At 42.4% G+C, this 27,213-nt stretch overlaps 1 protein-coding gene across 1 annotated transcript in view; it reads left to right on the top strand.

The window, feature by feature from the left end:
• The first annotated feature begins 1,767 nt into the window (after nt 1-1,767).
• CYSTM1 (cysteine rich transmembrane module containing 1) overlaps nt 1,768-27,213 on the top strand; it is a 53,824-nt gene continuing 28,378 nt past the window's right edge. Inside the window, exons 1-2 of the mRNA XM_016166338.2 lie at nt 1,768-1,920; nt 18,840-19,061. Coding sequence (XP_016021824.1) covers nt 18,860-19,061 — 202 coding nt within the window. The 5' untranslated portion in view covers nt 1,768-1,920; nt 18,840-18,859. The remainder of the gene's footprint in view (nt 1,921-18,839; nt 19,062-27,213) is intronic.

The raw sequence follows: 27,213 nt of genomic DNA, 5'->3' as shown, positions 1-27,213 counted from the left end.
AAAGTCTTAGTGTCAGAGTATAGTTAAGAATGTAGTATCTCTACTCTTCCCTCTGTGTCAGTGTTCTGCAAAGGATGATGGTTTGGGGGTATGTGTAAATGACCTCCTCTCCTTAGAGGCTCACAGGCAATGCTGCATCCCCCTGCCAGCCTCTGAAGGACACTGCCTATTGCTTGGTCCTGAGGAGACAGAAATGTCAGCCTACACCAGATTCTCCCCATCTGCCCCTTCTTCCCCACAGTCCTCACTTCTGTAATCCCTCAGCCTCCCTTCCCTTAATGCTGTAAACACCCCTTCCTGGGTCTTGCCAAACCTATCCTTCCCTTTCAGTAACTCCGCACCCAAACCCAACCCCAGCTGTTCTCTTTTCTCTTTATCTCTTCCCCTTCTCCCTGCTCCCAGCACTTTCCCCTCAATTCTGGCCCAACTGTTCCCCTGCCTCTCCCTGACCTCCAGTTGGAGTTCCTCTCCTCAGATCTGCCAAACACTGCAGGTCTGGCTGCCCCGCCCCAATCATCTTCCTGCCCACTAATCTCTGCCTCTTGGGCCCTGGACTCTGTTTTCAATCTCTTCTCCTCTATTAGTATAACTCTGGCTGGAGCCAGGATTCATCTCTACCTTTTGCGACTGTCTTTTTTCCCCATTTATACACAAGTTTTTTTTAAAAATAAATGTATAAAAACAAAAGTCGCTTAAATAAAACTATTAAGTAAATAATAAACAAGACAAGTAGTACTCGAATATGAGACACACTACAAATAAACTTGCGACCTTCAGGTATCTTGTCAATCACGCTGGCATTGCCCATTGTCAGGCACCAAAAGGTGCTCATTAGAAGTTGATTGGTCTAAAATCCCATAGTCTGAGAAGGAAGAACAACATATATGAAACCTCCATATCAGAGCAGGGTATAGTAGAGTAAAACATAAGTGAAACTCAGCAAGAAGTGAAGGGGTGAAATAAGCAGAGGCTCTCAAACTGGGACCACTATGGGCTGTTAAATTTTTATTTTGAAGTTGATGTTCTATATCTGGAGATTGGAAAGCCACGGAAGTGTACATAAGATTATAGCAAACAAGGGAAGGGATCTAAAGGGAAAATCGATTTCTAAAAGGAAAAATAAATCTTTGCAAGTAGGACTTGCCATATGCTTTACTCTGGGAGTGTTTTAATGATTTCTCTCTCCGTTGGACTAGGAGATGGAGGAGGCCTTCAGGACAGGAGGGCTGTGGGATTCAGCCCCTCCTCTCCCCTCTCCTGAATGAATGAAGTCTTTACCTTCTCTAACAAGGGCTGCATTACTCGCTATGAGGTTTGAGGAGGGGGGGGGAGGAAAGTTGCCAGAGAACAATCCAGGTATGAGCCTCAGCCCCAGTCCTCTCAGGTATATCTGGGGAGTAAAGCACCCCCGAACCTAGTTGGGTCTAGGCCAAGAAGATACGAGGAGTAAACAGCCCACAGCGAACCCTGCGTGCCACGCACTGAGTTGGGTACCACAGGGATACAGGCCTTGCCTTCCAAGGCACGTGCACTAGCTGTGAAACGGAGACCGTTGGCAGTCTTGGAGAATTAATCCAACCTGAGGGGAGTGTCTGCTGGCGTCTCAGTACATCCACCCCAGCTCCGAGGCCAGAGCCAGAACTCCAGCGCCCTCGGTGCGTGCAGTTGGGTAGCATTCCCCACCGCTGCGGGCCCGGAGGCTGGGGGCGGAGCCCATGCTGCGACTCCGCCTCTAGCTCCGGCCCGCGCGCGTTGCCAAGGTGATCAGGTGATTCCGCGCTCCCGGCGCTTCGGCCGGCTGTGACGTCAGGCGCGCCGCGGCTCTTCACTCACTCTGAGGCAGGTGCGGCGCGTCTTGAGCGATCTCGCCTCGTCCGGTCAGCTCCCGACCTAGTTAGTCCCCAGCCAGTCGTTGGAGAGGTGAGGAGCAGCGGCCCCGGGCCGGGCCAAGCTGGGACGGCGGGGGTTGGGGGGTGCGGGCAGGGCCTTTGTCGGGTCGTGAGCTTCTACGAGCTCCCCAGAGAGAGCGCCTGGAGAGCCGGCGGGTACTGGAGCGGGATGGGCCGGCTCCGGCGGGGGCGAGTGCAGACCCCCGTGAGGGCTGGGGACCCCGGGGGAGCGGCAGCAGCTGGCTTGATGCTCACCCGGGTGTCTCCCCTCACCCCTACACCCCAGCTGTTCCTCTGGCTCGCGGTCGCTGCGCAGCCAGCGGGGGCTTGTGGGGGCGGGGGGAGGAGGAGGCGTCCGGCGCCGCGGGTCCGGCCTCTGGGCGTTAGACTGAGGGGCTCTGCGGTTTAGCGGGTCTCGCAGTTCGAGGAGTCGCGGGCTCGCAGCGGGACTCACCACACCCGGTCTCCCGGGACGTCTCTGGGAGGTTTCTACATCTCTTCGCCTTGGGCTGCGATTTCTGAGGCCCTGCCGGGGACCTATTCGGTGCTTTGAGCCGGGCCTGCGGGGGGCAGGAGGCCTCTCGGGAGCGCTGCGGATGGGATCAGGAGTCGGGGTTATTCAGAGAAGGTGCTGCGGCGGACCAGGAATCCTGACAGTTGAGACAAGTGGATTGAGATCTGAGTAGATCTGTTGGGGGAGGTGAAGTCTAAGCGGAGACCCGAGGGCTGGGGACTGTTCTCCCGGCTGCAGTGTAGGGGTAGGAGGGAAAGGAGATCTTCGGGGAAGGAGAACTCCAGGGAAGGAGAACTCCAGGGAAGGAGACCGTGCTCCTTGCGCTCTTCGGGTGAAGGAAAGATGATTTTGTGACCGTCTGCACCGAGTGCTAGGGCTGCTTTTTGGGGAAAAGTTTGGAGAATTAGGTTACGACCGGTTAGGAAAAACTCTTGAGAACCTAGCTAAGGGTTTGTGTGCTGTGAGGAGCCATTGAAACGTCGGCTAGATTGGGATAGAGGGAACATGGGGATGGCGAGACACTGAAGAGGCTGTTGTGACAGCCTGGGATAGAGGCGACAACCCCTAGAACTGGTGTGATGGGATTCTGGGAACCCTACTTATGAAATTTCTAACGAACGTGGGGATGCAGGCACCAGGTGCCCTACACCCCAGCCATTGTTAATAAATTAAAACAAATTCCTTGTGAGAGAAAGGAATCACCAACTGCGGCTCATTTACTTGTTGTCTCCTTTGGCTGGATTTAATGACTCCTGTTTTAATGACTAGCTTTGCCCCTCTCTGTTCACACGGAGGCTGGAGTGACCATAGCACTTGCCCTTAAGAGGTTTCAGCGTGTCTTGCAAACACCTCTTATCCCCAGGGTGAAACCCAAACCCCAAGTGACTGGTAGGAGATTTAATCCGGGGAAGTTATTACAGAGATAATCGGTTTCCAAAGAATATGGGCATTGAAGAAGCTGAAAGGAGTCCCATGCTCTTTGTGCATTGTAGAACAAAGAGTTCCCCTTTTCTACCCCATCCCCTCAACTGGTGGTGGGCTTCCCAGCATCAAACTGAATAAGTGTTAATTGGCCATTTTGTCTTAACTTCCTGAGAAACAGGAAGAAAATATTTTAATTACTGAAGATTTCTGGTTTTTCCCAGCTCAAATTTACTGATTCTGGGAACCACCCCCTCTAACTCCCCCAAAAGGCACCAATGTCCATTTTATATTGAACCTTAGGAACTTTTGTTTTTCTGGGAGGAGATGAAATGGCTGAACCTTACCATCAATTTGGTTTTTTTTTTTTTTTTCGACTCCAGAAAACATAATTGGACCTCCAGGGATTCTATACAGTAGAAGGCAGTTTAGGGAATTGCTGAGAACTTGGGGAGGTGGCCGTAGCTGGTTTGTGCATAAATGTAGAATCCTGCCCAGCTCCAGAACTCCGGGAGGGCAAATCCAGAGTGATGGCACCTGGGAGAGCGAAATTCCAGCCAGATCAGTTATATCATTCTCTGTAAAGGAAATCTTAAGATAGGTTCCCTGAACAGTGTGTTTACTGCATTACTACTTACCGAAAAGTTTCTCCCCCTGTGTTGTGTTCCTGTTCAGAGGTAGGGCTTGTTATGATAGTGATTTTTAAGGGATTTTACAGAAGCCCCATAATATTAAGAATTGCTGGATATTAGATTTCTTGGCCACATTTAAAAAAAAAATTGTTAACCATTCTCTAAATCTCTGGGAATATTTGAACCGGCCAATTAACCCTGCTTTCTTTGGAAAGAAACAGCCCGCCTCCCCACTTCCCCAAACACCATAAAAGTATGTTGTGAGGGCGGTTAAGTAGGCCAAGAGTTTTGGGAAATTTTCTGCTTTCATTCACCTCTGCCACCCCCATAAGTTTTCCTTGGCAATCGTAGAGAATTTAAGACTTCATTGTCAGGAAAATAAAAGTATGTTTTCCTATACACAGCTCTGATAAACACCAGGCTGTCTGCCCTGTTGAGAAACTTAGAGGGAACTGGGCCCAGGTGAGAAGGAGAACTGGGGTAAGGGCCCACCATGAGCAATCTGAGCCTGCACCTTTGTCACCCAAGGCCCTGGGCAGGGCCCTTCTTTCTTGGCACTGAAACATTCCTCAACCTTGGAATAGGATAATGGTTAGTACACCCTACCCAGAGGTAACAAGGAGAACCGAGAGGCTTATATGAAGTTCGAGCTCCTTCAAAGCAGAATCTTTAAATTCCTGGATGAATGATATATCTTGAGATGTAGTCAAATAAAAAAGAGATGGACTTTCTAAATTTTTATAAAAGCCTTCTTCAAACCCTAGGCTATTTTTGTTATTTTTTTTCCCTGGAGTATAGGGCTTGGTTACCAGTTACTCTGTAATTCTGATCTGTAGGCCTGAGGGTAAGTGCATGTTTGTATTTACATGTAAATCAGTTCAGACCCCCCACCCCCACCCCAGTGCCTAGAGTAAACCAGTACCAGTAGGAATTTAGACCCAACATCCTTTCAACCCTAAAGGAGTTTATTAAGCTCATCAGAGACAGAAGTAAGTAATAATGCTCACTAAATTAAATAAGAAGTGAAATAGTATCTTTTAAAATTCCCCTATCCTATGTCAGTCCACCAGTTCTCCTACTCAATCAAATAAAGATTCAAGTGTTTACTGGTGTTCCTAGGGACTCTACAGATCTGTAATATCCACCTCTTAGATTTCTGACATTTGTTGGTTGGGAATCTTCACTCAAGCGAAATTCTGACGGGAGAGGCTTCCTGTTTTTCTCAGACTGAGCTGAGTGCTGTGTTCCAGGACTTTGAGCTTCCCATGCTTGGCCAAGGCTACTGATTGGCTCGGCTTGGCTATAAAATGGGAGTCAGCAATTAAAAACAGTATAGAAGCGAGGGATTTGAATATGAGATGACCCTTCAGCCTCTAGCCAAAAAGGTTCAAACCACCTTGTGCACTATATACTAAGTGATCCTCAAAAGGACGTGAGCTTGAAATGACTTCTTTTTTTGTAGTTTTTAGGAGACATGTGTGGAATATCAGTACTGATTTAGGCCTCAAAACCAGAGGTAGGAAACTGGATGGGCCCTCATTTTTAAAACAAGGGAGGCAAATGGTTTGAATCCAGTCTCTATGGGCAGCAAGCCTGTGACATGACTTTGCTGAAAACAAGGCATAATATATATTTTTCTGAACGCTTTCAATGAAATGGTTTAAGGGAATATTGGTAGTCATGGTGGGAAGTTTTGATTGACCTGAATTTACTCATTGAGGAGTGATGCCTAGTTTATAGGTGCCTATCATTAGTTCTCTGATGATTCATGCTAAAGAATCCTTAGTCCCAAGAGAATCGGCCCAGAAAATACATCATAACTGAAAATTATCTGACCGTGTGGTTAGTGTTCAAAGAAAGGTAGGAGTGGGGCACGACTGAACTGCAAAGGTATTTGGGGAGAAAAATTCCTGAGAGGTGGTGCTCGACTTTTGCCATGTTAAATTTCTAATGCTGCCTGCAGTTCTTTACCAGTCAGCTTTCAGTGTCAAGACCTTGGTCAGGATGTTTGGGGAAAATATATGTGAAGAGGGGAATTTTTTTAGGAATGCACCTGTATCATGAGTCCTTATTGTTAAGCCTAATACTTATTGCTTTCCCGCTGCTGCTAGCTTCCTAGAGACACCAGACTCCCCTTCTCTTCCTCCACCCCCAGCCTTTCTTCAACAACACTGTCTCTAAGGCCATTGTGATTCTTCTGTCTTTGATTCAGTTTCTGCATCCTTCTGGCTCTGCTGACTGCTAAACAAAACCTTGGTGATCCTTGATATCTGGTGGCAGTCATAGAAACTCCAGTGAGGGGTAGTTGCATTCTGAAGCAGGAGGCTTGGAAGTGATTGCTTTACCTGTATTTCTCATACTTATGTGCCATTTGTGATTTTTGTCTTCTCTCCATGCCATCTGTACTATATTTAACACTTTTCTTTAAATTGACCCTTAAAAAAATAACATTTATTTAAAAAGGAAACTGTATTATTGCCTTAAATTGAAACTACTATCACCTACCACAAATAGAAGGCACAACTATTAAAATTAAGTTGTTTGAAGTTAGAGGTGTCACACTACCTGATATCAAACTACACTACAAAGCTGCAGTAATCAAAACTGCATGGTACTGGCATAAAAATATACATTGATCAATGGAACAGAATAGAGAGCCTAGATATAAATCCACACCTATATGCTTACTTAATATATGAGGTAAGAATATATAATAGGGTAAAGACAGTCTCTTCAATAAATGGTATTGGGAAAATTGGATGGATACATGCAAAAAAAAGAAACTGGACCTCTTTCTTATACCATATACAAGAATAGATTCAAATGGATTAAAGATTTAAATGTAAGACCCCAAACTATAAAACTTTTAGAAGAAAACATGGGCAGTAAACTCTCTGATATTGCTAACAGTAATTTCAGATATATCTCCCTAGGCAAGGGAACAAAAGAGAAAATGAACAAATGGGACTACATCAAACTAAAAAGTTTTTGTACAGCAAAGGAAACCAATAAAACAGACAACAGACTGACTGGGAGAAGATATTCATTTATGATGCATCTCATAAGAGGTTAATATCCAAAATATATAAAGAACTTATACAACTTAATAGCAACAACAACAACAACAATAAAACTCAAGCAATCCAATTAAAAAATGGGCAGAAGACCTGAACAAATAACTTCTCCAAAGAGGAAATACAGATGGCCAATAGACATATGAAAAGTTCCTCAAGGCCACTAATCATCAGAAAAATGCAAATTAAAACCACAATGAGATATCACCTGACACTTGTCAGCATGGCTATCATCAATAATCAAAGATCAGCAAGTGTTGGTGAGGATGTGGAGAAAAGGGAACCATCATACATTGTTGGAGGGATTGCAAATCGATATAGCCACTATGGAAAATAGTCTGGAGGTTTCTCAAAAAATTAAAAATGGATATACCTTTTGACCCAGCAATTGCACTTCTGGGTACTTACCCAAAGAAAACCAAACAATAATTCATAAAGATCTATGTACCTCAGTATTCATGGCAGCACAATTTGCATTAGCTAAAATATAGAAGCAACCTAAATGCCCATTAACAGATGATTCGATAAAGAAGTTGTGGTTCATATATACAATGGAATATTACTCAGCCATTAAAAAAATGAAATCCTACCATTTGCAATGACATTGATGGACCCAGAGGTTATTATGCTGAGTGAAATAAGTCACAAAGATAAATACCATACGATTTCAGTTATATGTGGTACAAAAAGGACTAATCAAAAAACAGACTCACAAATATAGAGGACAATTTGGTGACAGAGGGGAGGAGGGGTTGTGGGGCTGGGAGAATGGGGTGAAGGGTTAAATAAGTACAAATTAGTAGTTGATAGATGGTCCCAGGGATGGGGAGCTCGGCATAGGAAATGTAGTTAGCATTAATATTTCGGCTAGGTGGAAAACCAGAGGAGAGAAGGAACAATTAGGGGGATCATTTTATAAGCTATATAAATGTCTAACCAATGTACTATATACTTGAAACTAATTTAAAAAAAGAAAAAAAATAAGGTAGTTTGTCCATGCCTACTTGGGAAACCCTGCCTTCTAATAGAGAATTTTTTCGAGTAGTAGTAGGTGGTAGTGGATGATTTGGGATAGGCAGGCCTTCGGAGATGGCCCCTTAAATTCCATCTTCTGAAAGTTCGTGTGGCTCTGCAATACCAGGAAGATGACAGAGTGAAGAATCTAGGAACCAAAAAGAAAAAAGTGCAGTCAGTGTGTAACCAGTGGTATTTTGATGTGAATTTGCCAAAAAGAGGCCCAAGTGGTGGTGAGACTGTATGCTATATTAAATTCTAGATCATTGATGTTATAGTGTATTGTTCTTTCTGTGCAAGTGTGCTCTTGGAGAACTCAGGTTTTAGTTCAGGGTGGATGCATTTTTATTTTTTTTTTTTTAGCTCATCAATACCCCATGCTACTTTGAGCCCCTTGTCTTCTACATATAGCGGCTCTTTGTGGATATTACTAATGACAAATCTAAAGTTATCTAGCATTGTTTTTTTCCTAACTTTTATTGTCCATTAATGCCTATTTCTTTTAAAATCCCATGAACATGAAGAGAAGAAAGTTGAGTAGAGCAAGCTGGGTTTGGAGATGGTCTCTTAGGGTGCCACACATGGTAGGCGTGAGTGGTACTTCTGGTGTATAGTGAAAATCAGTCTTGTCCATTAAGAGCCGCCCCGCAGTGCTGACTGAGCTACTGCTCCCTCCCAAGGTCAGGAGGGCGCCCTTTAATGGTGGAGCAAAGCCGGGCTGGTTTGGTATCTGGCAGGAGCCAGGAGTGCTTAGTTAAATTGCCGGCACATTAAGCTGTAGGGGCCTCTTTCTAAGCCATCAAGATTTTAACTTTCCCACAAAGCCTAATCTGATGCTTGTGTTGGGGGTATCAGGCAGAGCCAGCCTTTGAGGAGCTGTGCTGGTGGGGGGACTTGGCCTGGGAAGTGGCCTAGTCAGGCTTGTTGGGAGGGACAGACCAGTCCCCTTTCTAGTGTGTCGTCTCAACTTGGCAGGGGGCAGAATTGTCCCTTTTCTCTCTCTCCATGCTCTATCTTATCCTTACATTTCCCCAACTCGCTTTCTGTGTTATCAGCTTTCTTTCCTTTTCCTTTCCCTTCTGTTCTCTGCTGCTTTCTCTTTCAGTCCTCCCTCTTGCTGGGCCTCATTTTCTTTCCATTGTCACTTTGAGGGATGGCTATTTGAAGTTCCAGAGTTACAATGCTGTCCTGTATGTCCTAGTGACTAAATTCAGAGGTCCCTAGCCTTTTTTTCTGAGGAGGAGTCAACTTTCACTTCCTCGCTGGCTTTCAGATAGCAGTGTTGGTGGGGTACTGACCAGAGTTCCTGAGTTGAATTGTTGGATGAGGCTGGAGATGCCTCCCCCCCCTGGGGGTGCCTCTCCCTCAACTGGGGGCCCCAGCAGTGTAGGGAGGGGGCTGCAGTTTGTTGTTTATCAGGAGCTGTCAGACAGGGCTGAGGTCCACTCTTGGCAAAGTCCTTCTAGAAGCTGAAGGCAGAAGCAGGAGAGAATCCTGCACCCAGGCCATCCTCTGGTTTCTGCAGAGACGGTCATGACTAATGAAGGCTGGAGAAGGGGTCCTTGGTGGGGCTAGCCTGGGACCCACGGGACTGTTTGCAACCATGGATCCAGCCCTGCAGCTGGCTTTTTCCAGGTGGCAACTGGAACAGACTGCTCTCAGTAGTAGTTAGGTGGTTGTTGGAACCATCTAGAAGTATAGCTTTCCTGCATAATGAGTTAAGAGATGGACTTTTTCTCCTAAATGCCATGTAGCAGACTTTACCCAAAAATGATAAGCAGGGCTTTTAACTTTCATTGTTAAATATGTATAGAAAAAAAATATATAACAAAGGTACAGTTTAATGAATAATTACATTCATTAATTTAAATGTAACCTATACAGGTCTGGAAATAGAACTTTTAAATCCAAATGGGATAGTAGTATGCACTCTATTGCAATTTGCTTTTTTCACTGTGTTGGCACTTTTCCATATCAGCACATGTAATTCTACCTCATTCTTCTTAAGGGTCTAGTAATAGTTCCATGGTTTGGAAATTCCATGGTTTATTTAATCATTCCCATATTTATGGGCCTTTGGGATGTTATTATATAAATATGTATGTATGTATATTTTATATGTATAATATATATGTTATATAGCTATTATAAAGAAATGCTGCAGTAAACATGTATGTGGTGTAACTTTTTCTTTATTCAAGTGGTAGTATATATCTGTAGGATAAATTTCTAAAAATGGAATTGCTATTTCAAAGAATAGAGTGTTTTTATTTATTTATTTGAGGTTTCACTTACAAATGTATCTTTAAGAATTTGTAAGAAAAAAAAAGGAATTTCTAAGAAAAAAGGATATTTCCTCAAAGCATGAGGGAGGAATGTGATCCCAGTGCCCAGCAACTAAGGGTAGGCTATTGTAGTCATTGATAGATATTTTCAAGTAACAAAAATTTTTCTGAGGGCTGTTGTTTAATAAATATTATAGATCTTATATTTTCTAGAGCAGCAGGCCCTGGATCCAGCCAGAGGTCCTATATACAAAGGCTTCATGCAAAAAGATTTTAGCAGATGACTTGTTGAAGAGAACTTTTCTGGATTCCCTCAAAGTCTTTATGACCAGAAAAAAGCTAAAATGTACATTATCGAGTTTAATATTGGAGGGAGGCAAGAGCGATTGGCTAGAGCCATATTTTCAGGTAATGTTGAACTACTGTGCATAATTAATGTATGACTTTTCAGACTTTACTACTTGTAATCTAATGTATCGGGACAAATAGAGAATGCTTACATTTTTGTGCTCTTTTAATGTTGGGCATAGCGGCTGAAGGTCATTAGCAAACCATGTTACTAAATAGTTTGTAGACTTTTTAGTTTTATGTGAAACTCGATTATAAAAGCAATGTGTATTTTTTATATCAAATATTCTTTGTGAGGAAAATAAGACATCCCTGAGCCTCCTCATTACTTTAGTACCGGGCCTCCAGAGGTAGATGATCCACTACTATATTTTCATGTTCCATATGCATTTTGATGCCCTCATTCAGGAAGAATCCCATTTCTGAGCTGCGTGTCGTATACTCTACAGAGAGGATATTCTAAAGCCACAAGGCAAAATGTTGATACAAACGACATGCTCTAATATTTAGTCATTTGTTGGTTTTATAGGGACAGCTCCAGGCCTGATAGAACTCTCTAGCAAACAAAAGATTATGAATGAAATAGAAGATGGCTAATATTTGGTTAATAATCTGGTTGACACTCGGATCAGTATTTGGGCACTACGGGTTGTCTCCTTCCAGTCTGTTCCCAAAAGAAAAGCGACCTAGGAAATAATAACACAGCAAACGTGTTAGAAGTGGTGAGCAAATCATAAAAACAAAGATCTGTCCATGCTACAATAACAACGAGGCTTCCTGGTGTCGTTCTGTTGTTGGGTAGCATCACTACCATATTTAAAAAGTCAGTCCTGTCTATGGCCATGCTACCCTGAACAAGCTGGCTCCCAGCTGATCTTGGAAGCTAAGCAGGGTTGCCCTGATTAATACTTGGATGGGAAACCCATAGGAAGACCAGGTGCTGTAGGCATAAAAGAAAAAAAAAAAAAGGATTGTAAACTGACAAGGTCCTTGTAATCTATGAGGTCAACCAAGGGTTGCCTCACCTGAAAATAAATAAATAAAAAATAAATCCTGCTGTTGCACGGGACTCCCATGGAAAGCTGTCCATGTCATGGGCAAGTTCTTCCTTGACGAATGCCTGCAGTTCTGGAATGCTACAGGCTTTGGGGTTCGGATTTGAAGCTGTTGCTTGTCTCTGCTTCCTCACATGTATGTGTGGCACAACTTCCTCTATTGGCAGAATCATATGGTCTGCTTGTACCTCAGTTTCAGTCAACTTGAATAACTCTTTGAGGTGGCCACCCTCTGGACCATCCAAAGTAAATTTAGTCTGTATAGCCAAATTATTCTCACCATACCCCTCACTATACCCCTGAAATTGGAGAATTTCCAGCATTTTCTGTTATTTCTGATGTAATAACAGACAAATGGAAAAGATAATTTTATTTTTATTATTAGCAATACTGAAAGAGAGGAGCAAGCCAGCTAGAGTTCTTTCTCTCATATCCCCAGTATTTGGCCTATTATGTGGTGGGTACTTGATATTGATGAATAAATAATATTTTGCCAATAGTATTGATAAATAAACATAAATAAAGTTATGTGAATTTTTTCAAAGACTATAAAGAGTAACTATAGAAAAGGAAGCTGCAGTGATCCTGAAATGACCCTACTCTTACCAAGGCTGTGAGCTCACCCTTTGCCTTCCTTGTCCCATGCTGTCTGCTTAATGAACCCATTCAATTCTTCAAATGCATTCAGCTCTTTCTTACAGATTGTTTGTTACCTCTGCCCAGAATATGAAGGTCGAGTAGCCTGAATTTCTGTTTATGTTTAACTCGCAATTGTTCATCACTTCCTCTCAGAAGCTTTCTCTGACTTCCCTGACCTGTAGTTTCTACTTTGAGCTCATAGTACCAACTGTTTTCATCTCTCTTTTTCTGTCTTTCTCACAAGCCCGAGAAGAAATTTCCTCTTGCTTAACCATTGTCTGTCTCAGTAGTGCCTGGAAACCACTAGTGCTGGGTCATGATGGGTATTTCTGGAAATAGTTATGGGATAAACAAATGACCGTGTGAATGGAATAAACTAACAAGTCAATGTTAAAATTTAACAAAAACTGTAAACCTGAGATAATAGAGCAGCACAAACCAGTAATTCTAAAGCTTTTCTTAGCCCAACAAATCATACCTAAAATTATGGGTCTGAGAATCAAGAAAAATTGAGAGGCCTTGAAAATAAAGTAACCTACTTACAAAGATCCTATTAAAAAGCTGGATAATAAGGGAATTTAAAAAACACACAGAGGTCTTTAGAGTAAAATCTACTCTGTTTTCAAAATTTAAAGACAATTTATAAATTCTCAAGAAGGATATGTGAGGATGGAAGGAAAAACATGACTTGTGGCTTTGACTATAAGATCATTTACAAGGTGGGGGAAGTCTTCACGTAACCGAGAAAATTTTGTTTTTTATCCCACGTTTGGTACTTAACCAAGTGACCTCTCAGTTTGAAGCAGGAAGAAAACATTTTAAGAACTTAGAGAGCTGAATTGTCATGTGAAAAAAGAATCACAATAATTACCGTAAAATGCAGTGAAGAGCAGATGTAAAATAGTTTATCACCAAGGAGAAGATTAGAAATAGGGAGGGAAATCGGGGTAGTGGAAGTGGATAAAAGACATTCTAGCCATTTAAAAAAAAAAAAGTGGATGGCATGAAAAGCACTAATAAATTAATTTTTTTCTGACTCTATAGGTTCTCTTACTCAAATTTTCAGAAATACAAAAGAGTATAAGTAACAATTGCCCATAATTCCAGCATCCAGGGAAAACTACTAATAAATATTTTTTTCCTTCTAGCCCAATTGTGTCAGTCTGCTGTTACTGTACAACTTAAAGTGTGAAAATCTTAATGTACAGCTCAATGAGTTTATAGTATCCATGTATATATAACTCAGCTCAAGATGTAGAACATTTCCATTATCCCAGAAGGCTCCCCTTGTGCCTCTTCCAGTCAATATACATAAACTCATTGACTGTTCTCAAACCTCATATTAATGGAATCTTACAATGTGAAGTCTGTTGAGTCTGGCTGCTTTTGCTCATCATTGTAGGATTCATCTACATTGTTGCATGTAGTAGTAATCGTTCTTTTTTTTATTGCTGGGCAGTTTTCTGTTGTATAACTATACCATAACCTGTTCTGTTGATGAACATTTGTGTAGTTTATAGTTTGAGGCTACTATAAATAAAGCTGATTTGGACATCATTATATATGTCTTTGGTGGACTTCGGCACCCACTTTACCTCAGTATATATCTAAAAGTAGAGTTTCTGAGTCATAAAGTAAACACTGCCAAAGTCATGAGTTTGTTATATACTACTAAAAGCTTGATTGTTTTAGCTTTTAAATATAGGTCCGTGATATAGTGCGAATTATTTTTGTTTCTAAGGATGAGTGAGGATCAAGATTCATTCCCCCACCCCCACAAGAATATTGTCAAATGAACTTAAAAAGAGTCTGGAGACCGTGTTAGAAATACTCAAGATTTATTCAAAGGTCAGGGTTTACAAAACTGGAAACACAAAATACCCAGACTGTTCTGAAGAAGAAAGAAAAGCTGAGTTCTTATAGTAAAAACTACATTATTGAGATCAGTCTTTCCTTCTTAACATCTGGATTGGTCCAAGATGGTAATCTTCTAGCATCTAGATAACTGTTAATCTGGATAATGGAAGTCAGGCTGCTGGAATAAAGGATGTCAGGTGATCTGGACCTTGCAGACATTCTTAGTCCTCCAGGCAGGTATCAGATGGTTGTCTGGAGGTTCTGTATACATCCAGCCATTGATGTAGGTCTAGAAAGTTAATGAGTTTAAGTTCCCAGGCTAGTTAAAACAATAGAATCATTTCCTCAGGCCTCAACCTACTTGATTTTAATAATTTAGCAGCTTGACTATAGTGACTCCATTTTATTTCTTCACTCTATTCTTCAATATCCAGCACTATTTATTGAAAAGACTAATTTTTTACTTTCTGAATTGCAGTAATACCTTTCTGTTAAATTAGGTGTGAGTAATGTATGGGTCTGTTGGACTCTGTTTTGTTACATTGATCTGTTTATCAGTATTTAAAGAAAATTGGAATCATACCAAATATGTAACTTTAAAATTTTGCTTACACTTAATATTATATAATGTTTCAAAAACAGACTGACTACAAAAGAACTATGTAGATATACTATAATTTATTCTTTCTCTTGGAATGTTTAGGTTGTGTTTTTTTCTTTTTCCTGTTTTTTATGTTGCAGGCTCTCCTCAAATGTCTGCTCATCTTTGTCCATTCATTTATGTATGAGGTAATAAAAAGTCGATTAGAAGTTCTATGTGTGTGGGGTTTACTGTGGAGTGACTGGGTGAATCATTTCTTGGAACCTTCTCAAGTATTAGTTCAACAACTTTTTTTCCATTGGGGCTGTTTAGTTTTTTCCAGGGGAAAATTCTCCACTGTGCTGCCTGCACTTTCAATGCCAGGCTACCAAGCATCTTGTAATTTAAAAAATAATGACAACTTTGAAAATGTTCTTTCCTGCATCTCTACTTTGAGGTGTGTGTTTTTTTTTTTTTTTTAATAGTGATCTTATCTCCATGGACCACCTTCTCAAAGAATAGTTTCTGCTTTTCTCATTGTGTGGTTGAATATCTGCTAATCCTTTGAGCATGTCTTGAATGGGCTCGTGGGATAGCAGTGTTCATTCAATTGCAATCTGTTAATGGATCTTGGCTGCTGCTCAGTTTGAGCTGTCTTTTGGAGCTCTGATTTGTCTTTAGTGCTACAATTTCCACTGTTTACATTTGATCCTCAGAGTAAGACTCTCCACTAAAGTAGGACTTACATTTCACTGACCAAATTTGTAAGAGAAAACATTCATGTCACAAAGTTCTGTATCATACCATAAATTTAAAACTCATTTGTGTTTTAGTTAAGTGGTTCATACTAGAATACTAGACTGCGTCATTGCTAGGTAAGCTTTATTTATTTATTTGTTTGTTTGTTCGTTTATATTTTGCTTTGCTTCTATACAAGCTTGGGAATAACAGATTCCCACTGGGAGAAGCCCTGCTTCTCAGAGGCCAGCTCTTGGATCTTTGATCTTAGCGCAGATGGTGTTTCTGTGGCTACTGCTGTTATCTTACTGGGATTTTTTCTTGTTTAGAGGAAACTGAAAATAGATCCAGATTTTTATTTCTCTAAGATAACTGTAATTGGGAACACAGGGACAATGTTGGGGGCGGGGGGCACATGGCACCTGGAGCACCTGTGTGGCTTAGGCTCTATAAATGCCTCTGTGAATAGCACATGGGGGTTTTCTCCCTAGACATTAAGTGATTCCTCAGGCAGAGGGAGAAAGTCACACACCAAAAACAAGGGGGAATCATGTGATTGAGGGAGAAGTGGGGAGGACACATATATTTGAGAGAGTTTTGAGGGTCCCAGGGAGAGAACCACACAGGATAATGAGGAACAGATGCCAACAGATGGATCAAGAAAACTCATGAAACACTGAGGTATGAAGTTATAATAGTTCTATACACTTTGTTCTTTTCTCCTTCTCACTGCTTATTGTGTTTAGAAGAACAGGGTCTTCAGAGAAATATAGGTCCAGAGTTTGCTAGAGGGAGAATAATCATTACTGCAGGGTCTCGTTGGACACTCAAGTCAAACTACAGTTTTGGTGGAATTAGCTCAGTCTGGAGGACGCCCTCCCTCAATACATACACCGAATTAAAGGAAACAGTAGCTGTGGTCTACTTTTGTGACTAAAAATTATGGAATGGCCATGAAGGGAGGGTTAATGAAACTGACTTCTGAGTTCACCAGGGCTCACTAGGTTTCCACAGTCTTCTCAGGAGGAGAGAGGAAATGCAAGTGGTCAGCAGTTACATATGCCCAGATTTGTGTGGTGGTTGTAATGTTAGTCACCATGAGCCTTTGCATTAGGGTAAGGAGAAAGGCCATTCCCAGGTCAGAGTGTGATGCCATGTTGGCACAGACCATAGAGCAGAGAAGGGAAAGAATTCTCATTCTTTTCTGGATCCTTGTCTGGCCCCTGGGAAAACAAGAGAGTCTCTTATTTTCCAGAATGTAATTGTGGGCCAGAATGTAACTGTGGTCAAAATAGGGGCCCTCAAGCCATTTGGATTCCATATTAAAAAGGTTCAATTTATAATCACCTCCCTCAAGTGACAATCCCCTAACTCCTTCTACTGAGTTTATTTAAGCCCCTCCCTACCTTTTCTAAAAATAACTGTCTTTATGTTTGTCTTTTTAACCAGTTATCCAAGAGAAGAGTTTGAACCATATTCATCTCTACACCCCACTAAGCACAGTGCCAGGCATAGTCAGCACTGCATAATATATGCTTGGTTGAATGTCACTCAGAAGAGTTCATTCGCTTACTTCACTATTGGTTCCTAGGACTGGTAGTTTAGATTAAGCTGGGTTTCACTCTGATTTATGAGCTGTTATAAAGTCACCTGACCCCCTTTCTTCTTTCGATGCTACCTTTCTGAAATGCCTACTTCACCTTAAGACTGGCTCCCTCAGGGCTGCACATTGGCCATCAGCAATTTTGTAGGCTATGACCTTGCTAGACTTTGTGTGTGCCTGTGTTGAAGAGAGAAGCAGGTTGGGAATGTGATCCCAGCACTTCAGAATCAATCCCAGTGGCCAAAGATACCATTTGTGATTGGCTTAGTTCTGGATTCCATGAATCTTGATGAAGGAGGGAAGGGTGACCTGGATTGGTTTAGGTTAGATTGGGCTCTCTCTAGAGCTGGAAAGGGATGAGCTTCTCCTGAAGAATATGAACTGCAGGAAGAATGGATGGATACCTAACTGAAAATCTGACTGCTATTACAGGGGAGATACATTTTTTGTGTGGGCAGCCAGTGAAGTCCACTATTTTTTTAATCCAGATTTTCTAGGGACGCTTACTTAATGGCTATTCTGCTCTTCATATAAGATCACTTATTAATTGTTTGATTGCATGTTATGAAAAAGAAGTGAAATTTAGTAAATAGTAACTATTTACTAAATTACCAAGTATCTAGTAATACTCAAAATTGCAAATTTTAGATATGAGATTCTTCTCTCTATTAACTTACTATTTAGGTCGGGATAGAATAGACTCAAATAGGTAAAAAGTTAAATATCAATACAAGAGATGGGTAACAGTACAAGGCAGCAAGGCGACATTTCATGTCGTTCATCCAGTATACATACTTTGCATTCCCCAGTAATGCTTTTAATCTGGAAGTCATTGTGTCAGGCACTGTGAGTTATAGAGACCATGGAAAGGAGATGCTCACCCTCGAGACTTCAAACTCAGTCAAGAGTATGGTTAACAGGCTTGGGGGCTGGGAAGCAATGGCCTCCCTCACAGAAGCAAACCATCAAGAGCAGGCACCTATAAACACAAATGGGGGTTCCTGGTAAGCCTTCCAGGGTCTTGGGAGCCCAGATGGTCAGAGGAGATGCTCAGCATCCTCTGTAGACAGCTCTGCCCTCTCTCCAGTGATAACTGAGCACACAGCTCAACCGCACAGAGCTGTGGGTCTTGGGGAGCAAACAGATCATCCCAGTGCCCTGGGCAGTGGTGGCCATTACACTCTGGTGGGTCGCTGCTGTCAGTGCTGCTTGTTAGAAGACCTCAGTGCAGCTCAACACCAATTATTGGAGGGTTGCTAGTATTGGATCAATGTCTGCTGATCTGACCCCTAATTAGTTCTTTTAGACTTTCTGCTTTCGTGGAGCTATCCAGTCATATCTGTGGACATTTCGGAGGATTGAAAACCAAAATATCCTGTTCTTCATTCAACACATTATTGAGGAGCCTGCTTTGTGCCAGGCGCTATGCTAAACTCTAGGGTAATGGTGATGATCCAGAACTGACTTGATCCCTGCTGTCACAGCCTAGAGGGGAAGGCAGACAAAGGCAGATAAACATATATTTGCCAATTGTGATGGTGAGTGGGAAACAAAATGGGCAGAGCTGAAGATTTGTAAGAGGAATGAGATACCTTTAAGGCATTTTGTAAATGATCTCATGGTTTGCAGGTTATTTTCCTAATGATTTTCACTGATTAAATGCAAATAATTTTCATCATTTGTCTCATAGGTACACTCTTCAGGTCCTCAATGAACCAAGGGAACCCTCCACCGTATCCGGGCCCCGGTCCGACAGCCCCATACCCACCTTATCCACAACCACCAATGGGGCCTGAGGCCTACCCTCCAGGACCTATGGGAGGACCCTACCCACCTCCTCAAGGGTACCCCTACCAAGGATACCCACAGTATGGCTGGCAAGGTGGACCTCCGGAGCCTCCTAAAACCACAGGTACTGTGAGCAGGGTGTGTGTATGTAGGTATGTGGGTGTGCGTGTGCACAGCCCCATGCCACCAAAGGAAATGTTTACATGTTTTCTTGGGCAGAGAAGAAACTTTTTTGTGTGCTGTGGTTGATGTTCCCAAAGCTTGGTGACTGCTTCTAACTCCTGAGTAGAACTTCTTTCTCAGGAAGCCTGACTCAGTTCTGCCTGCCTCCTTTATGTCTCTTGTCCCCTCTGGGGCCGATGACTTCCTGGCCGACATGTTTTCTGAGAGGACCTCCTAGAGCACTGGTGGGGGAAGTTCCAGTCGGGTTCTTGCTCTGGCAGCCAGATTTGTTTTCCAGGTTTAGCTCTTTGGGATTATTGTATCTCAGCTTGTTGACCCTCAAGTCATCCTCTTGCCCCTGCTATTGCGGTTGGTTTTCTTTACTAATATGTTTTTGTGATTCTGTTTAACCTGCCAGCTGGGTTTTCAGCAGGCTTATGAGTCCTCCTTGTGTGCTAGAACAGTGCTACTCAAAGTTTACTCTGCAGACTAGTGCCAGTCCATGAATGGCTATCGGGCTGTGAGGAGATAAGTACGGAAAGTGAGAGTAAACATTTAAAAACTTTTAGAGCAATTTGACATTGCCGTGACCTTCAAGCATGAGATCTTGCATTTTACAAAAAGTATCAGTCTGGGAAGGATTAGGAAGGAAACATCTTGAGAAGCACTGCACTAGACTTTCCTGACTGCTATGACTGTTTTATAACCCTTTGGGTTACAGAATGGTTGCTCTCTTACAGCACTTTCAGCTTTTTAAAATAGCGAATTCTTACCTCGTGCTCATTATGTGCCGAGTGGTCTCCTAAGAGCTTTATATATATTAACATTTAATCCTTGCAACAATCCTATGAGGTTATTCCCATTTTACAGTGAAGTAATTTGAGGAACAGACTGGAGTAATAGTTCACCCATGGTCACCAGCTGGAAGTGGCAGATCCCAGAATTGAATTCTGTTAGTTTGGCTTAAGAATCTGTACCTATAACTTACTGCTGTACTCTTGTCCTGCTCCTGTCTTTTCTGATCCACATTCATCTGAATTTAGGGCCTCAGGCTGCCTCAGAGATTTTCCTTTGGCCCCTTATCATCAAAACTAGTAACAGAATTGATGGCTCATTTTGTTCCAGGATTTGAGGATCTTTAGAAAGAGTGGATGCCATGGAAGAAAAATATGTTTAAGAGGAATTTTGCACTCAATATGGGAAAGATTATACTTTCATAGTGTAAAATGAGAGGCTGTGTTAAGATTGGATAGATTTGAATACCTTTACAAGGTTTAGTTTATCTCGAAGGAAAACTTTCACCATCAACGATTCTGTTTTGCTGGAAGTGTTTATAACCCATGCTTGGAAGAGTGCAGGAAGGATAACCAGTGTTTTCAGAGTAGTTGGCGTCCAGGTCTATGACATCAAAGGGGGGTGTCCTGAAAATCTTAGTTTCTGGATTTTTCTGCTTCTAAACAAGGTAACCAGATTGAAAAGACCACATAATATATGATTTCATTTATGTGAAATTCAAGACTAAGCCAAACTAATTGATGATTATGGAGAACAGAATAGCAGTTACTCCTAGTTGTGGAGTTGGGGGCAAGGGTGGGGTTGGTTAGTGATTGGGAAGGGCACAGGGGACCTTGTGGGGGTAATAGGAGTATTCTTTACCTTAATCTGGGCATAAATGTTCTTCAAGCTGTACACTTACTATTTTTGCACTTTACCAAATGTTATATGTTAATGAAAAGAAATATGTCAGCCCAGCATTTTGGTTATCCAATAGACTCAGCCCAGTGCCTGCCTGGTGTTATATCTTTCACCCATAGCCCTCATGGTCCATTGTGTGTGGGCCACTTCCGGGCCTATAGTGTTTATAGTATCTAACTAGCATTCAACGGATTGGAACTTTATAGAGCTTATCTAGAATAAGTGCTTCCTGGGCTTGGTGGACTTTGTCCCCTCACACAGAAAATACAGATTTGATCTTCTTTCTTTACCTTTAGTATAATTTAAGTATTACATCAGCCTTTTGAGGAAAAAATAATATTCCAATTCTTAAGATTAAAAGGCTTTATTTATCACAATTTCATAAATGCAATTGAAGCTATTTAATGTTTTTTCTTATGAGATTTCTTTCTCTGTCATCACCTTGTGAATCGTTAACTGGCCAGACCCATTCTGCACCCAGACATGACAGGTGATGCCAGATGGTCAAGTTCATCTCTCACCTAAAGTCCAGGTTCTGGGAATGGGACCCTTTGATCCTCTCACTGGACCGTTTAGGGACACATTTCATTCCTTGCTCTCTGTATTTCTTCTGGGGCTCTCAATCGGCCTCATTCTAGAGGCCTGCATGTATCACTGAGCTCTGCGGAAATTTTAGCTTTTTTTCCTGCAACTGGATGAATTTAGATTTACCTGCTACTGCAAGTGTGTAGTCATTTCTGTTAACATTTACCTCGGTGGGAATCGCTTCTTTTTTGAAGGAAGGGTCATCTTAGCTATTCTTAATTGGTGTGTGGTAATTAGTAGTAAGGAATTAATAAAGGTGTGTTGAATGGATAAGTAGGTGGCTAATCTAAGCAGAGCCTTTGGCAGTCTGTATATGGTTCAAAGTTAATTTTTCAGAAATTGTAGTTAAGAAAGACCTTTGTTTTTCCTTAGGAAACCAGCTTTTTAGAAACTGTGTAATGGGAGGCAACAAGTACTTGTGGGAATGAGCTTTCCAGAGAGCAGTATATCTCCTGGAGTGATTTTAAATTATAATAATAATAATAATAATTATTAAACTAGTATCTTAAGCATGGTGCCTGGTAATCTTCACAACAGCCCTGTAGCATAGTCCCATTTTATGGAGGTGGAGTCTGAGGCTCAGAGAAGTTGTGTTTCAGTTAGCTATTATAAAGGATATCGCCCCAAAACTCAGTGGCTTAAAACAACTATTTATTTCTCATGATTCTGTGAGTTGGCTTCATATGCTCTCTCCTGGGGTCACTTGTGTGACTTAATTCAGCTGTCAACTTGGCTGGGGCTGGAATATCCAAGGTGGCCTCACTCACATGACTAGGGTCTTGGTTTGCGTCCAGGAGGCATCTCTCTACACATACTCTCTTCTAGCCTGAGCTTCTTTACATGGCAGCCAAGAGGGTGAAAGTAGAAGCTGCCAGGCTTTTAATAGCTAGGCCCGGAACTGGCACAGCACTACTTACCCAGTATTCTGTTGTTCACTGCAGGTCACAGGCTGGCCAGGTTCAACAGGATGGGAAATAGATGTCACCTCCCCGCTCCTTTGTTTTTAGTAACAGTTTTATTGAGATATAATTCACATACCATACAATTCACCCACTTAAGGTATATAATTCAGTGGCTTTTAGTGGCTTATTCACAGAGTGGTGCCACCACTGTCTAATTCCCGAACATTTTTATCACCACAAAAAGAAACCTGGAACCCTTTATCGGTCACTCCCCATTTTCTTAACCCTCCCACACCATTATCCACTTTCTGTCTTTATGGAGCTGCCTAATCTGGACTTTTCTCATGAATGGAATCATATAATATGTGGTCTTTTATGACTGGCTTCCTTCTCTTAGTGCAGTGTTTCCAAGGTTCACCCCTGTTGTAGTCAGTGTCACTACATTCCTTCATATTGCTAAATGGTATTCAGTAATATGGATATACCACACTTTATTCATCCATTAGTTGATAGACATTTGAGTTTCTACTTTTTGGCTATTACGAATAATAAATAATAGCTATTACAAACATTTCTGTAAAATAAACTCCATCTCGCTGAGGAATGGCATGCGAATACAGGGTGAGAGGAGTTGTTGTGACCATCTTGGCAGACAGTCCACAACACTCCAATTTTTGCTCTCAACAATTGACATTTTCCCCAGGCACAAAATATTTCCATCCCTTCCAAGACCACCAGATGTCTCATTCAGTAACTTGGATGAAGTCCAGGGTGTCATCTAAGGAGTCTATACATAGGCAAAGCCTCTAACTTGCCATGATGCTCCCTTCACTCCCCACTCCTCATTCCCGTTCTGCCCTACCCTACACATTCCTGGAGAGCAAACGGAATAGCTCCTCTTTCATGAAGCTTTGTCTTACATGTCCCACACCTCTGGGAGAATTTACCTCTCCCATGCACTTCAGTTGCACCCTATTCAGACTTCTTTGAAATCACCTCCTCTCTCTAAATTCCGTTAGTTTTCATGTTCGGTCTGATTTACCTCCTTATTGTCTGAGTTCAGTCAGACTTGCTCTTGCAGTCTTAGGCTTTCACCATTTGCTTTAGTAAAGGCTCTTTAAGCTGTAACTGACAGAACCTCAGCCTTAAATATTAAGCAACCACAGAGGATCACCAGAGATCTGAGTAGTCTCCAGAATGACAGAAAGTAACCAGAACAAAAAGAAGGAATTCTGAAGGAACAGAGACCATGAAAGTAGCAAAAACTCTGCTATAAATAAAGGGCGGGGGGGGGAGAGACCTCTAACATTCTTTGATATCCAGGAAGATAAATCTTACAATCTTTGATACCCAGGAAGGTAAAGCAGGCAGGGATGCTATATAAAAAGGAATTCAGGAAACAAAAGCACTTAATCAAGAAGAATGTGAAACTGACCTCAGCCCAACGATTAGGTCCAAAAGACCCATCTGGAGAGCCAGATCCTGCTAAACCAGAATTTAAGTCTTTTTGCCACAGGCGGAAGTTTGGCATGTTTTAGTTATCTATTGCTGCATAACAAACCACCCCAAACCTTAGAGTTAGAAATTCTGTAATGTGGGCAGGGCTTGGTGGTAAAGCTTCCTCTCTATTCCCCATGGGGCTAGAACATAGATGATAAACAGTGTACTGGGTTGAGTATATATACTTCCTACCTTCATATAAACTTTTCTCTTAGCTTTATATTTATAGCATGTCCAAAGGGGTACTGTTGGGTTGGCTTACACCTGCAATACAGAGGGAGAAGCCATTTGATTTAGCAGATGCTTCAGAAGGGAGAGAGGGAAGGTAGCATGATGGCACTGTGACTGCTGGGAGGGGTCAGAAGATACCCATGCTGAGATGCTATTATCCTTACGTGTGTCACAACCAGACTTGGGTTTCTCTACTCTTACTATTGGCTTTGTTTGACTGTCTTACTTCTCTTGAATGTGTAAGTTTAACCACGTTCTGTCAGCTGCTTCGTTTTGGTGAAATCTTGTACTTCTGGTTCATTTTAACAAGAAAAAGAAATCACAAATCCGACATCTCTTTCCCCTTCCCTAGCTCGGGCACCCTCACAGTGCAGTAGCCTCAGGTAGTTGGGATCTTTCCATGTAAGAATGCAAAAGTGAAAGCTGTCAGGCCTTTCTTTAAAAAAATGAAAAACTTTTTATTTAACTTCTAATCTTGAAACAATTTCAGACTTACAACAGCACTGCAGAAATAATATGACTCTGCATACCGTCACCCTGATTTCCCCAAACCTTACGGAACCACAGTGTAATTGTCTGCCAGGTTTTTTGACTGCCCAGGCTCAGAAGTCTCAGAACATCACTTCCATCACTGTCATATTGGTCAAAGCAGCCACAGGGCGGTCTGTCTAGCTTGGATCCAAGGGGAGGGAAATAGAGTTACTCCCTGATGGGGGGAGTGGCAGAGCTACACTGCCAACCGGAACTGGAACCGGCTTTGAGGTCGGGAGAGCTTTGGAAACACTGCCACAGTGGTGACGGTTGAATTCCAGTTCAATGAAGCATTCCAAGGAACAAAACTATTTCTAGGTTCTTGTGAAAACACCATAGTAACAGAACTATTTAAAGTTAAAAATTAAACATAACAATATCTCCAGTCTCATATCAGAAAATAGGTGGTCTGTCTTTTTAAGGAATGCTCTGTAAATTGATTAGAAAGTCATCAAAAAAAGAGGTTTTTAAAATTTTGTCACCAAAGTTGAAATGACTCCCACTCAGATGCCTCAGTTAGAAGCAGAAAAGCCCACAGGTGATCATCCCTGTTGATCACCTTTCCAAGCTCAAGGAGGCAGACATCCCTAATCAGCTCAGCCCAAGTGTGGCTCCAGCCACTATGAATAGGTTTGAATTGTTAGGTAAGATGAAACTATTTACCATTCCCTGCTAGGCTAATCTCCTTTCCCCCTCTTTTTAGAGATATTCAAACTGAAATTCAGAAAAGTTTAGTGAATTTGATTCCAAACTAAATGCATCTCCTCATGATGCCTTGCTGCTTTGACCCAGCACAGCTTCCACAGCAATTCTCCAAGCCCAGAGGAGGAAAGCGCCTCCTTTTCAGCCTGCTCCCTCCGGTTTCTCCCCGCCCTGCAAACACAGAAACCGGGTAGTTACAGCAGGGCACCAGCTTCCTAGTAAAGAGGCAAAGTGGAGTATGATCAAGCAGAATTCAAACCCTCTTATTAACACCAGGACCTGGCAGGTCACTTAACCTCTCTGATCATTCAGTGTGTCAGCCTCTTCTTGTAAGCTTCACGAAGGCAATTTTTTCTCTCCATCTCTGCTTTCATGGCATCTAGACCAGTGCTGACACGTGGTATATGCTTAGTAAATATGTGTTGGATGAATAGAAACGTCACCATTTCACAAGGTGGTCGTGAATGCACGTTAGGTGTCAGTTCCCCTTTCCCTTTGAGACTCTTCCCTTACTTTTTAACTCTTTTGAGTCCAGATATTGAGGTTTTACGCATATTCTCCTGGGTTAGGACTGTGATCTGGCATCATATGGATTTAAAATAAATTCTACTTCAACAGAGTCCTCGGGATGCCCGCATGGGATTCAGACGCCCAGTTGGCCTTCATCTGGGTTTCTAAGCACGTAGATCAAGGACTAAAAGTGACCTTATTATGGTTCTTTGTAATTTGAAAGAGCAAAAGCAGAGTGCCTGTTCCAAGAGTGCCCTGCTGGGTCACTGGTCAACCAGCCAGAAGGCAGGAGCCACCTCTGCTTAGTCCACAGTCAGAGGTGGGGGTGGGGAAAGGCAGTAACAGAATGGTATTTTTCTCCTGCACACGCTTCTTGGTGTCCAACACTGCTCTCATCAGTCAGTATGAGGACAGAAGAGGAAGGAATTTAAACGGTTTGGCATTTCTGGCTAATTGGCTTGAGGTCTTGAGAGTATGGAATTACAGCTTGGCTTGTATGAGCCTTTTATATATATTTTTTTCCATCAGAAACTCTGATCAGGCATTTTCGTTGCCCTGGGAAGCCTTTCCCACATAAAGGCCAGCTCAGTACCTTCTTTCTTTGCCAGGTATCAGATGACAGAATGTCCCAGCAAGGACGCTGCCACCAAACACCACATTGGCTTAGGAATCTAGGTAGGGTTTCTCCAGTTCCCTGGGCTTCTGTTTCCCTGCCTGTGAAATTGGGATTGCAGCACTGTGGTGAAAAACAAACAGGGTAATGTGCCTATACGGGCATGTGCAGGTAGTGTGCCTTCCTCAGCATGCACGAATTTTCTGAATTTTTGCTTGTGTGTGGATGGAGGTGGTGAAGACAGGAAAGGGGAAAGTCAGGGAAGTCAGTGGCTGAGGGTCATTCCTGACCTATCCTGAGTCCCCAGAAGCCTGAGGCAGCTGGGGACAGAACCAGGCTCCTCTCAACTATGGTCATAGCCACATAACTGGTCTTCCTTCTCCTGCTCCGGTTGTTTTCTGCCCAGACCCCTTATAGCTTCCCATGTCACTCAATAAAAGCCAGAGTAACAGTTGCTGTAAAGGCAGTGACTAGCATGGTCCTCTAAGGGCCCGGGCCAGCATCTTTAGGACTTTAACCCCACTTGTCAGAATGGAGAAACTTGTGTTTTCTGACCCAGCAAGTGGGTCTGGTCACATAAACTCTGCTGTGAGAAAAGAGAGACAGATCCAGTGGCCACAAGGAAGGGATCTTAGATGGAGACGATACGGTTCCCAGACCTAGCACAGTGGATGGTAGTTGGTAGGGCTTCCAGAAAGATCTACCAAAGGGATGAATCCTCAGGGCCTGTGCAGATGAAAGCATAGAACCTGGGACAATTGGGACAGTAGGTTGCAGTCTGATCCAACCTGAACTGGGCCCCTCAAGTAGAAGATGGGCTGCTTAAAGGGTCCTCCTGAGGTGCT

This window comes from Rousettus aegyptiacus, unplaced genomic scaffold, assembly GCF_014176215.1.
Source record: "Rousettus aegyptiacus isolate mRouAeg1 unplaced genomic scaffold, mRouAeg1.p scaffold_m13_p_7, whole genome shotgun sequence".
NCBI classification, from domain to species: domain Eukaryota; kingdom Metazoa; phylum Chordata; class Mammalia; order Chiroptera; family Pteropodidae; genus Rousettus; species Rousettus aegyptiacus.
The sequence above is the reverse complement of the archived record's forward strand: the minus strand, read 5'-3'. Positions and strand labels throughout refer to the sequence as shown.